Source organism: Sinohyriopsis cumingii, chromosome 3, assembly GCF_028554795.1.
Source record: "Sinohyriopsis cumingii isolate HCF-2022 chromosome 3, ASM2855479v2, whole genome shotgun sequence".
NCBI classification, from domain to species: domain Eukaryota; kingdom Metazoa; phylum Mollusca; class Bivalvia; order Unionida; family Unionidae; genus Sinohyriopsis; species Sinohyriopsis cumingii.
In genome coordinates this window covers 101,229,093-101,243,382 of record NC_142963.1, presented here as the reverse complement: position 1 = coordinate 101,243,382, position 14,290 = coordinate 101,229,093, and the positions used below count along the sequence as shown (strand labels likewise).

General features: G+C 34.5%; 1 protein-coding gene across 3 annotated transcripts in view; it reads left to right on the top strand.

The window, feature by feature from the left end:
- The window catches only part of LOC149803406 (zinc finger MIZ domain-containing protein 1-like), a 410,193-nt gene that overhangs the window by 339,871 nt on the left and 56,032 nt on the right, over positions 1-14,290 (top strand). For all 3 annotated transcript variants that reach the window (XM_089953103.1, XM_089953102.1, XM_089953104.1), the window contains one exon: positions 6,050-6,179. In XM_089953103.1, the coding sequence (XP_089809229.1) occupies positions 6,050-6,179 (130 nt within the window). The remainder of the gene's footprint in view (positions 1-6,049; positions 6,180-14,290) is intronic.

Below are 14,290 nucleotides of genomic sequence, written 5' to 3'. Positions count from 1 at the left end.
CGTGTTTATAATACATGCATTGCTTTCGTGTTTATAATACATGCATTGCTTTCATGTTTATAATACATGCATTGCTTTCATGTTTATAATACATGCATTGCTATCATGTTTATAATACATGCATTGCTATCATGTTTATAATACATGCATTGCTATCATGTTTATAATACATGCATTGCTATCATGTTTATAATACATGCATTGCTTTCGTGTTTATAATACATGCATTGCTATCATGTTTATAATACATGCATTGCTTTCGTGTTTATAATACATGCATTACTTTCATGTTTATAATACATGCATTGCTATCATGTTTATAATACATGCATTGCTTTCGTGTTTATAATACATGCATTGCTATCATGTTTATAATACATGCATTGCTTTCATGTTTATAATACATGCATTGCTATCATGTTTATAATACATGCATTGCTATCATGTTTATAATACATGCATTGCTTTCGTGTTTATAATACATGCATTGCTATCATGTTTATAATACATGCATTGCTATCATGTTTATAATACATGCATTGCTTTCATGTTTATAATACTTGCATTGCTTTCGTGTTTATAATGGATGTATTGTTTTCATAACAATACAATTTTCAGTGCAGAAAGTTAGTTTTTTTTCTCCCTCTCATCTGCTTAAGATTTGGAGGGGGTCTTTTAAGCTTTCAATATGCATCTAAACGGCTGCCAGAAAATGTCTACTGAAACTGTTAATTTGAGATAAAATTGTTATTTTATTCTTGAAAGCTAGGAAATGTTTACCAAGAGCAAGGCAGACGTTATGATCTGATATTTTATAAATAATATTCTTGGAATAAAAGTGCAGTTTCTGATCCTCAGCTTTCACTACACTATTAATGTTCTGTATCTATACAGTTTATGTACCCTGTGTACATAATTTAGGCTAATACAACCAGTTCACTCTGATTCACTCTGATTGATTATACTGTGTATGAACTGATGTAGGCATGTCTGTCTACTGAGAGGTTGGAACATATTTATTTGCTTTTCATAACTGTAGAAAATCTGCAAAAACTAGTGTAAAATATAGATAAAAAAGTATGGAATATTTTGTATCTCTAGTATTTTCAATTTTTTGTTTAAAAGATTTATTTGCAGAGTAGAAAAATGCTAATAAGGTACCTTGATAATAGAGGCATTGAAAAATGTAGGCATGAGCAACTTTTGAAAGATTTTCCCAGAGTTTGATTTAAATGAATAACATTCAGTGTTTCTTCCCCACTTCACCCCAATGCTTCCTCTATCCCACCCCCTTCAGCATGAAATATCTCATAAGAAAAGTGTTCTTTACAGTTAAATAGTTAAATTTATGCTTTAGAAATGCTTAAAATGTTGGAAATTGCCCCTACCAGAGGCATCCATAACATAGCCCTCATGCTGTCTTGTTAACACTCCCCCTAAATAATACTCCTGGATCCACCCACAACTTTTTTTGTGGTAATGCATGCACTTTTGAATCTTCAGGTGTTTGTATACTTGAGATGTTTCATTTTGAGACCCAAGCTTGATTTGTTTCTCGATTTGGAAACATTCACTGTTGATTGTTATTGCTTTACTAGGCAAGCATGGTTTTGCAAATGATTCAGCTTTATTTAGATGTATTTACATGCAAGAAAATAAAACTTTTTTGCAATGACCACTTTGATGGCATAGTGGTTAGAGCATCGATCAGGGATGCAGGAGGTTGTGAGTTCAAACCCTGGTCGAGTCATACCAAAGAATTTAAAAATTGGTGTTAGGATAATGTGACTGTGTGAGACATCATGCTACATGTCTGTGGCATGATGTTCCAGTGCTGGACATCACTGTAAACTGCAGACATCATAGCAATATGACTGAAATATTGTTAAAGCTTCATTAAAAATCCAAATAACACACACACACACATGTGGGTTTTGTTTGGTGGTTTATGGCATAGCAACACAACTTGGCTATTTAATCTCAAGGCAAGTGAAGTGATGTACCTTGCTCAAGGACATACCTTAGTACCCAACTTGGGCTGATCTGATGGCAGGATTTTGATGTACACTTTTTCAGTCAACAGTCCAGCATGTTAACCACTCTGTCACCTTTGATCATTGCTCCAGAAGTATGTTATAAGCTGTTTAGCACTCATTGCCACTTCAGGTTAATATAAATTGCATTATTTCATACACTATTTAGTGTATGCATGGTTTTTGTTTTTATATATTTTTTTTTTTTACTTTTATGAAAGTTCTAAATTATTTGACTCTTAGATTTATCAGTATATAAAATAACAGTCTCCTCTAGATTGATCAGTAATTAGAATCCAGACTCCTCTAGATTCATCCGTAATTAGAATCCAGACTCCTTGATTCGTCAGCAGTTAGAATCCAGACTCCTATAGGTTCATCAGTAATTAGAATCTAGACTCTTAGATTCATCAGTAATTAGATTCTAGATACATCAGTAATTAGAATCTAGACTCCTAGATATATCAGTAATTAGAATCCAGACTCCTAGATTCATCAGTAATTAGAATCCAGACTCATAGATTCATCAGTAATTAGAATCCAGACTCTAGGTTCATCAGTAGTTAGAATCCAGACTCTTCTAGATTCATCAGTAATTAGAATCAAGAGTCTATGCACTACATGGAATCTTTTTTTGTGCCTGAGTTGCTCCAGATAAATTTTTAAAAATACCATTTAAATATGCTATTTGAAATTTGATGCAAGCTTCCAGTATTCCTTAAATACTGTTGTACTGTCCTCTTATTGTCTGTCAGATGAAAGGGCCATTTAAGTAGGATACCCAGTAAATATGTTGAATCTGAATTGTGGTTTAGGTTTATCAGCGGGATATCTTTCAAGATCCAATTATATCAATGTGCAAGCTGAAACATGGGGCAGCACTTCAAACATAAACAATCCCAGCAGAACCTGCATAGAAATCTGACCCATGTTTGACCTGCTGCTACAAAAGAAAGAGCTGGTTAGAGCTGCCTTCGTTTAGCTTGTTAGTCACACCAAATAGCAAGTCAGAACACAGCATGGTAGACAAAGCTGTTGAGGGGCTATCTCAAAAATCAGCTCCCACAATTAAGAGCAGTACCAGTAGGAAGTAACTCTGGAACATGGCATTTAGTTATTCCCTGCAACTTGAGTAGCTCAGATCACAATTATATTTTCTATAATGTCCCTACATTTATTTACCACTACTGAACTTTCATTGTGTACAGATTCTAATAAACTGTATGTTGATCTAAAGTATCATTATAATATGGACTCCCAGTGAAGTTCTTGTTTGGTTTAACTTGTATTTGTTTGGAGAGGCTGGACTGTTAACCAAACAATGTGCATTGGATCACAGAATTCACTTCCCATCCATCAGTAGTGCTTCATTATTCACTGCATTATCACTAAAATACACAGACTGCACATTAATGATCATATTCTAAAGATGAACAGTTACCTTTAAATCAATTTTTGAAAAATGCCTAAATCTTAACTTATGTATCACCACCAAAATGGGAGAGGAAAACTTGCTCAAAAAATAGTCAAAGACTACATTCATGGGTACTGACCTAAGTAATAATTTTGACCAAATTCCACAAGACACACTAATATGGGATCATGTGCTCTATTTATCTGTGATTAAAGTAAACAGGAAAAATAATATTTTTTGACTCTCTATATGTTGCAAACTTTTGTCTTACATTTGGATAATAGAGGGCCATTGTATGAGGCAAAGCACTGTACGACGGCCAAGCTAGTTTCCACTAAGAAGAGATCTCCTAACTGGGACATGATACAGCCATGGCCTTCTTATCAGGACCCTAATATAACTTGGCATAGGTGGGGAAAACCTATTGCAATAGGCTGTCTACAAAAGGATGAGTGAGCAGAAACCACTTTTTCATAACATTAGTATGTGCAAACATATGGACATATCAAATGCCAAAATTTGGCCTTTAGCAGTCAGATCAGATAATGAGCTGTGATTGCTCAGTTGGTAGAGCATATAATCCAATGGTCAAGGGTTTGATACCTGCACAGGACAGCCAGTATCTCTTGCCTGGGTGGGTTGGAGGATGTGTGTGTAGACTCCCGTTTTACTTCAGCATGATACAGTGAATAATATGTTAAAAGTTCTATTAAAAGCAACAAAGATTTTGTTTTGACCTTGAAAACAGAATAAATAAAAATGATTGAAAAGATTGCACAAAGTTTTGTCCATTGTTATCATAATAATAATAATAATAATGAGGACTTTGTATAGTGCCTAATCTTTAGAAGCTCTAGGCTCTAGGCGCTTTACATCATTAGGCAACACATATAACATAAAAAACATAATGGTATGATTATAAAAACAAACTCCATGAAATTAGAAAACATAAAAAACAATGCTGAAAATATTTAAGGTAGGAAACATTATTAGGTCTTTAAGTTTGTTCTTGTAGTCGAAATAAGTGAGTTTTAAGAGCACTCTTGAATGTAATCACTGTGTCTTTGTGTCGAGTTCAGTGGGCAATTAATTCCACGTTGCTGGGCCCTGGTATGCAAAAGAACGCTGTCCATATGACTTTGTTTTCTTAGTGGGAATAATGAGTATATGATTGTCAGAAGAGGAGCGCAAGTATCATGCTGGTGTATACACATGGGTGAGGTCGGATAGGTATGTTGGACTGGAGTCCGTCAGTGAAACGTAGCACAGAGAACAAATTTTTTGTTTGATTCTGGATCAAATGGATAGCCATTGTAGGTACAGAGCAGTGTCATCTTAGATTTTTGTAAGGAACTTTGTGCATGCATAAGAGGTTTAAGAAACTTTATTCAATAAAACTAGGCAAGTATTCCTCAGCTCTACTCTGTTAATTTGCCATCCAGGTAATTATGCAAATAATCAATCTTGTGATAATGGTATGTAGTGTGTCAAAGGCATACAAAAATGATTCTGCATGTCAGCATTAATATTATTATATGTGTATCATAATGCATTAAAAGTGTAGAAGATAAATTATGGGAAATATTGTTCAGTTTTGAGCAATAAATTACATTTCCCAAAGTTGATATTACACTTTGGAGTTGCAGAGCTCTTTATAACTGTAAGATACCATGTATAGATAAATGACAAATGGCATTTTGTATAGGGTCATCTTGCCTGTCTGACTGCTACATGTTTGTTAATGTCCCTATGCATTTGTATCATGTTTTGTAAAAATTGTGTCCATCCATCCATCCTTTTCACTCTTGTCCATATCCCTGGCTGGCACATGGTCTAAATCACTTGCCTTTACAGATCACCGACAATCTCACCTATGTCCACATAGGTTCGAGTCTTAGGCTTGGTCAACATGGGTAAGTGAAGAATCTTGACAATAGCTTCCTCCACCAAATATACTGGCTGCCATGTATAGATTATCACATGCTAAAAAATGGCATTTAACCCATAATAACCAACTGACAACACATGTCCAGTTAAAATCTCCTGAACTAAGTCGGATAATTTCGTTAAACTTTGTGCATTTGTATCTTGAAAAGAACTCCCAATATTCAACATTTAGATTTGTACTTTTAGATCTCTCTGTCTATTTTGGTTCTAAATGTTTGGGGGGGACTTGATATCTTGTGCAAAGTATTCATAAGCATGGAATTATGGGCAGATCTACCATATGTACTCACTTGTAAGCCGAGTTCAACTGCAAGCTGCAAAGACCCAGATCTGACATCACATAATGCGCCATCATTTCTGGGTCTCTTCAGTTTTTTCCTACTTAATCAGTAGAATAATCAAAATAGATCCTGATCTGCAGTTACATTATGCTAATGCAGATCATGATCTTTGTTGTTTGCCGTTTGACTTGAATCATAAGCAAGTATAAATGGTAGTGTATTTTGTTTGTTAGTAGCTTTATTTACTAATGTCTTCCATGCTTGTTTTCTTCATGCACATGTCATTTTTATGCCATGGTTAAGGGGTTTCATCATCATTTTAGGCAAATTGCTTAATGACATAATTTCCAGAACTCTCAATTTTTCTGTTTCAGGTCTGTTGTCTATGTGGTGTGAAGAGTTAGGGAGGCTGTTATTGTTACGACACCAGAAAAATCGACAGCCAGATTCGAAAACTCCCGATATGCACCCGCAGATTCAGAAACCCATGCCACCCATGCCAGGGTAAGTACATTTTTATATGAATTCCCTTGGTTCGGAAAATTACACATTTTCAGACATGGAATAATGTAAGTAAGTAGTACTATCAATGGGTTCTGCAGTATACACAAGGAAATAGTGAAAGGACTTGCAGTTCCATGATAAATGTGATGGAGACTTTTTTGTCTCAGTGTCTGTTGTTGCTCATTTTTAGCTAAACTGGTCTTAGAACAAAAGAGCCCACAAGATGGTCTGTCATCCTTTGTCCATATGTCTGTTTACACAAGTTATTGCTACTCTTCCAAAGCTACTTGGTAGATTGCCTTTAAACTTTACACAAACACACACACACATTTATCCCATATTCTAGTTGGTCCTAAATGAAAATGGTGTTATTTGGACATCCAGTATGACCACCACAGTGATCATCTTGAAAATCTTGTTATCACTATTGAATGGAAAGTCATATTGACATGTGCTTTTTACTAATGACTTCTTATGATGTCTTGTTGGTCCTATATGAACATTGTAACAATATGGTCACCAAATCAAATATGTCAGACTATTTTGAAAACATTTTTTCTCTACTCTAATGGATGATTCTATCAACATGGGCTTTCATGAATAGACTTCTTATGATACCTTGTTGGTCATAATATTAGTATCATATTCATCATTTGTTATCGTTACAGCATCTAGCTGATGTTTATTTGTAGAAATATTTATGTCAAACTCAGTGACAATCGTTTTTTTTTTGTTCCTACACTTACACATGAATTTTCCTTCTTCCAGTCTTTCTGATTTATCTTTCTTGTGAAAATAATTTATTAAACTTATTTTATCCACATAATTAATATCAACTTGATTGACAACTACTTCCAAAAGTTATCATAGTATACAATTTGCTGTTTAAAAATGAACGGACAGTTCTTTAATTAGTGTAATTGTTTTGCATCAAGTGCAATATTGCACTTGGAAGTTAATCATTTAAAATTTAAAGAATCATCACTAACATTTAATCAGTTCATAAAGGGAACCAACACTAATGTCAGTAAAGTGACTTTCATTAATTTAATTGGATTGACTCACTGTATTAAAATTAAAGGGTGAGTCATTTATAAGGATCTGTTATGAGTAAACACAGTACAGCAAAGCCATTTAAAATACTGCTAATAAATCATACTGGTTTTGTTTCATTTGGCATGTTTTGACTGGGCAGTAGTTTGGTCAGTTAGGTCAGAATCAAGTCAAGCAGGAACAAAATGTGCACACATGTAAATTATCAGCGACCACTGGTACGTGTGATACAGGATGTAAGTAAATACATGGAAAGGGGTAGAATAAATCATTCAGTATGCATGGAGAGCATGAATGGTCAAATTAAGGTAGACAAAGTGATTATGGCATGAATATAAGGACTTGCCCAACAGTTCTATAATTTGGAAAAGAAGCATTAATCCTGAACCCCAGTGGCTTACATTTTTTTACTGGCCTTACTTCGAAAATGAAGTCCTGGATGTTGGACTGTGGTATTTGCTAAGTCCTATTTACTTGGTCGTAAATGAAAATGGTGTTGATGTGACATCCAGTATGTCCACCATGGTGGCCATCTTGAAAATTGTGTTATTCCTACTTCTGTTAAACAAATGGTCATATTCTTGATGGATCTCTATGTTCTAATGATGTCTTGTATGAAAATGATGCCGATCTTGCATCCAGTATGGTTGCTGCAATAACCAATTTGAAAAGCTTGTTGCTTAGAAATGTTACCCATGTTTTTAACGTTTAGCAATAAGAAAAAAGAAATGGTCTTATCTTGAATTCCTAGTTGTTCTTTTTAGCCAGTTGAGCATCAGATCATGAGAGGGACTTTTGTTATATGCCTGCCATAAGGTGGTGCTTATTTTGTTGGATGTGTTTTTATGTCTGCAGGTATACAACCTTTTTCATTTTCATTTCTCCACAATAACTAGAGTTGTATATGATCTACAGTTACCATATTTTGAGCATGGCTTGGATAGCATGCACATTGTGTTAGGATGAACCCTGTCAATTTTGGGGTAAAAAGTGCAAAGGTCAAGGTCACTTGAAGAATAATAGTTTTTGTGCAATAAGTGAATTTCTCCACTTCTACAGTTACCATACTTTGTTGATGCATTGTACTTGAGGTAAAGAAAAACCCTATCATTTTGGGTCAAAATGTGAAATTTTAATGTCTGTGACCTAAAGAAGATACATTCTTTCTGCACATTGAGGGGCTCCAAGTGGCCAGGTGGTCTAAAGTGCTGACCTTAACTGAACACTGCCTTCACTCCTGAGTCCTTTGTCTCTAGTTTGACTAATGTGGGTAAGTGAGAAAACTTGCCAGTAGCTTCTCATAGTTGTTTCTTGTGTATCAGTTGATGATGGTGCTAATATTTATTACTGAGCACTTTTGTAGATAAAACAGTGGTCAGATTTTTTTACCAGATGTCACGTGTAGTGACAGTGCATATCAAGAAATTGGCATTTTAACTGACTTTGAGCACCATATTTTTAAGCAAAAATCCTGGCTATATTCAAGCTAGGACGAGGCATTGGCCTAAGTTATCTCCTCCAATATATATACTTGTAGTTTGCCCATCCTTGTTTGATGATGTTATAATGAGATAATGCCATGAAGGTTGATTTCTCTAAGAAGTTTGATGCATTCTGTTCAATTTACCAGATCTTTCAAAAACCAAAGTCATAATGGAGAGAATTGCTTATTGTTAGAATAGCATGACTATACTTGAAGCTCCTTATGACCAAATAAAACGTGTTATGGGTTGTTATCTAGCCTCGTGGATTTTGTAGAACTAATTTTATAATGAAAATTTTGGATTCTGAATTATACTGTTGAAAATCAAGGAAATAAAAAAAAATTGCGATACAGTTTTGAATAGTACATGTAGCTTTCTTTGTGGACACAGGTAGGGAATAAAATACTCCAGCACCAATATGAATCAGTGGTTCATAGAATATAGTCTTAATGTGAAAAATTGACATTATAGTCATACCATATATACTTGCTTAAAAGATGATTCCAACTGCATACTGCACAGACCCAGATCTGCAGGTGCATAATGTGCCTGCAGATCTGTGTCTGTGCAGTTTGTAAAGAATAATCATTGGAATAAACAAAAGAAACTCTGATCTGCAGGTGCATTATACTATGGCAGATCAGAAGCTATATTGTTTGCTGTTGGACTCAACTTAAGTGTGTATATATATGGTAAAATACAAATTTATAAATTGACAGCGAATTGATAAAGTTGATGGAGTATCTCATGAAGTTTTTTTCTCTGCCATTTCAGTGCCATTACCCATAATTCATTATGAATTACTCAATAGGTAAATGATAGTCATACAGTATTTTCTTCATTTAAGTAGCATCGCTGGTGATTTTCCTGCATGGAAATGAAATTCTCATTGGAAAATCATACAAAACCTTTTATATGTGGCATAATCATTGCCAGAATGGAGGACAAAGTATAAATTTCAGGGATCATTGTAGGATCATTGTATTGATTCATGCTGTGCTCTGAAAATAGCAGGGTTGAATAATATGCATAAATGTATCAGCAAATAATATTTGCAACATTGCATTGATAGTAGGCACATACCAGCTTTCATGTATTGAGACTTTGCATCCATCTGTTTAGTAAAAATGCCTAGCGTCATGTTTAAATATGGCATGTGCTGGTATTTTTAACTTGACTCCATTGCCTTGAGATTTTACTATTTATACTTAATTTAGCAATGTGACTCTCACCCGAAACACTTGAGACAATGACACAGAAGATGAAGAGCACAATAGGTGCTTCACATCAAGTATATTTTACGAAGTATCAACATTATGCATAATTGTTTATGTTTTATAGTTTATATCTACCAAAGCCTTACTTGCACACTTTGTTTTAAATTTTTAGTCTGTACCATGCTGTATTTCAGCCATACAAAACAGCGTAGATGTCTATGGTTTTTGTCCAGCAACACGTCCAAGTTATTGTAATATGAATATGATGGTTCCATGGAATGAAGTGCTTAGTTTCAGTATCATTATGATGAGACAACTTTTTGTTTATGCAGCCAGATTGGATGGTTGGTTTTAATTGGAACTTTTTACTTGACTATGTCATGCTGAGGAATCGGGGGAACTAAGTGTCTTTCATACCGACATTCCAAGGTAGCTGACTTAGGCTGACCCAAGCCGGTATCAGTCTCATAGTCATTGGATTACATGTCCAGTGCTCTACCAACTGAGGAACACCAAGTAGATTGGAGTACTATAATACTAATACTAAAATTTCAAATTTTGTACAAGAAATCTGACTTTCAAAAACATGCATACAACACCATTATTGATATTTATATCAAATATTTGAAACAAAAATATCCCCAAGTTTAATAGGATCTTTCCAGTGATATAGACATACATTTAATTTTTTTTTTTTCCAGTGCACTCTATCATTGTCAACAATGTCACCAGCTTTCAGCTAACTGAGGGCAAGTCAGAACTGCCTGGCATATCAGTGTATGAGCTTTAGAAGTAGTAATATTATGTATAAGTTTTATGGGAATCCAGCAACTTATGTGAAATACACATGATATTAAGAACTTGGATACAGAATCTTGCCATAAATGTGACATATTTTGAAGAAGAGATACCTTTGTCTTACCTTACACAGGAGAGACAAAAAACTATTTAAATCGCATTGCCTGGTTACAAATTATATTGATTCACATGCCTGTGAAAGTTCTGTCTTTGCTTATCATGATAAAGAAGTTTTAACCTGATACAGGTAAATTCGACTGAATATAAAGTTCTCAATTTTACTGCATGATATAAAGATAATAGCACCACATGAAGAAATTTCTACACACTGAAAGGACAAAAATACATCATATAAAGAAGTTTGCAGAAAAGAATATCATATATAGAAGTTTGTAAATTAATTAAAGTTTTCATCTTAAGAAAGTTCTAGCATTCCATACTCTTGTAACATAACAGTTAATGTTTCAGGATTTGTATATGGTTCTTCAGGAAACCTGTCGGAAAAGCGCATCATTTGGAGAGTTGATAACTCTAACTTCACCTTTCTTAGTAACCACATACTCTGTAATTATAACATACCATATTTAATTTGTTCTACAATTATCATGAAATATGTAAACATTTTGAGCTTTTGGCATGTTGATCCCTAATCTTTGTATGAAATACATTATTTTTATAGTAACGAATATAATGTTATACATCATAATATATGTTCTCAAGCAGTAATGCATCAGATTGTATTTCATTATGAATGGATCACCAATTAAGGTAAGTTTGTACTTGTTTGCTATACATACAGCAATAACTATTATGGACAAACCAGTTTGAAAGTAATAGACCATGAAAGTAGGTCGTATGGAACCATCCCCAGTAAAGTTTGTTGTAACTTGCATGTCATAATAGATCTTCCCAGACAGTAGAAAGAATGTCCAGTCTGATCTGGCTAGGAGGAAGAAAAGAACTGGCAGCCAACACAGATGGGCAGGTGTCTGAGCTACACAGTCACCCTGCCATCTGGAGGGTGTACAGAGATAAGGGTCAAAACACAAGGGAAAAATGGAAACTGATGGGAACTTGGCTGATGAACTGTTGAAGGGCAGTACAACTGCATATCAACAGAGAACACATTTAGTGTGCAGTAATTAGTAGTTTTCATTCATGGCTTACAGGTATTTCCCTGTTTACCATGCTTATAAAATTCTGAAGATAGTTGACCTGCACCTGACATTACATAATCTACCATTTTGAGCAGGGTTTACACATAGTGTGTGCAAACATAAACAGAAGGAATTACATTGACCTTGAATTTCTGGTACATGATTTGATGGCATATCTGGGTTTTGATTTATGCATTTTACACAAGCATATAGTTTAATGTTATATCTACTGATAGATACATTCTTAGTCAACAAGTTTAGCAAAGTCAAAAGCTGGATGCAGTATCATGCAAATTTTGAACATTTGGTTGAATATTAGTGTTGCAAGACTTTGTATGGCTTGACATAAATTGGTTTACAGTTTGTGATGATATTTTCCAACTATTTTGTAAGGTTATGATGCCTTTTTCTGGATGCCAATGAAGATATGAAATGCATACACTACTTTTTATACCTGTAACTATTTATACACTTTGTAGTCATGTATGCTTTGAGATGGTTGTAACAAGTAAAATTTAATATGAAACATAAGAAAGAAGATACCTTTTGGATTTGATATGTATACACAGTTTTTCACTTAACTAGACAGCCTATCACATGCAAAGACATTACCATATATACTTGCTGATAAGATGGTCCCAACTGCAAACCCCAACCGAGGTCTGCAGACACATTATGCACCAGCAGATCTGGATCTGTGCAGTTTTTTTAGGAGTAATCAGTAGAACAAACAACATAGACCCTGATCTGAAGGCGCATTATGATACTGCAGATCAGAATTTATGTTGTTTGCAGTTAGACTCGACGTATATGCGAGTAGATATATGGTTGTCTTTCTTGTTTTAACTGAAACAGAAAGTGGTGTAGCTTTTAAGTGCCTGGTATCTTGCAATTCATCATGGAAAATCAAAGTACCATTATGGCAGTAGGAGTTGTATAAATTTCACAAGCAATATTATGAAATATTAAACAACTTTTCAGGAGGTTTTTTGTTTTGATAATGAAAAGAGGATTTGCTATTCATTAATGGCAAATTTTCCACCCAAAAGTGTACCGCTTTTAACTAGAAGGGGCAGAAGATGAGGAGTTTGACTAAACCCATCCCACTCCAAACCCTTATTGACCTTATACTACTGTATATTATGGATGATTTTTAGCTTTGTGTATCATGTATCAATCAGACTAAAGCAATTTGCATAGACCCTTTTAGGGTCTTTTTAGTCATAGATGAGCTAAGCTTACTAAAAATAGTACAAGTGCTGTTGTCAGTTGACACATTTCAAACTTTTCAGCATATAGGGTGACTTCTCATTAATCAAATGAAATCAGAAAAGTAAACTAACACGGTGAGATTGTAGACTTTGAAATTGTCCTTTAAGGAACATAGTCAAACTTGTACTGCATATAGGGTCACTTCTGTCATTAATCTTTCAAAAAGCTATAAAAATTGTACAATTGCAAGAATTCAGACTGTCCATATCCCATGGATCAGGCTTTTGATGTAGTTAATGATATACATTATTAGAATTTAGAATTGCTGCATTTAACCTTTGGTGGGTCTGAATCTCCTGTATTAAAGAACTCTGCAGCGTTTATTGACATGCAGATTTACTTCATTTTAGATGATAAATGTGACAAGAAAAAGTATTCAGAAAATACAGCTTACCTTTAGGGTTTTCATAAATTTTTTGTTGTCAACATTTTTTATATACTTTTAGATGCCTGTAGATAACAAGTTATTATTTTTGCATTAGTGATTCTGGTGTGAAAATGATTTTTTTCATGCTAAGTTTCAAAGACAATCCTTCCATGTCAGAACTCAATGGTCATTTTTGAATTTTTCTGCATCAGTTCTGTTGCTTTCAGTCTTTGACCTTTCAGGGTTTTTTTTATCTCTACTGGTCATAGACCAGAAAATCTTATGGGATGGTCTGTTAGCAGTTGTCCCCAATTCCTCCAAGTCAGTCAGTCATTGATACATGTAAGGGAGTGGTTTGTGAGTCTTTGTATGGTAATAGTGTTTGCACATTCCCAGTTGAATTCTTTGGAAGTATGATCCAAGAAATCTCCTGTTATTATTATTTGTTATTGATCTTTCGTAGAAGATTGGATACATTGTAAGGCCTGAGTTAAACTTGTTGATTGAAGAGCATAGTATTTGCTGTGGGAAAAAAATGATGTGCTGGGTTATTGATTATGTCACCATAATTAATCATTTATAAATGATGTCCAAGCTGCATAGACTCCAGTCTGTCATCGTATATTGTTCTGGTGAATCTGTGTCTGTGCAGTTTGTTAGGATTAATAAATAGAACCAACAATAAATCGGGGTCTATTTTGTTTGTAGCTGGACTCAACCTTACGAGTGTACATGGTGGCAGGAAATCTGCTTATTATGGGTT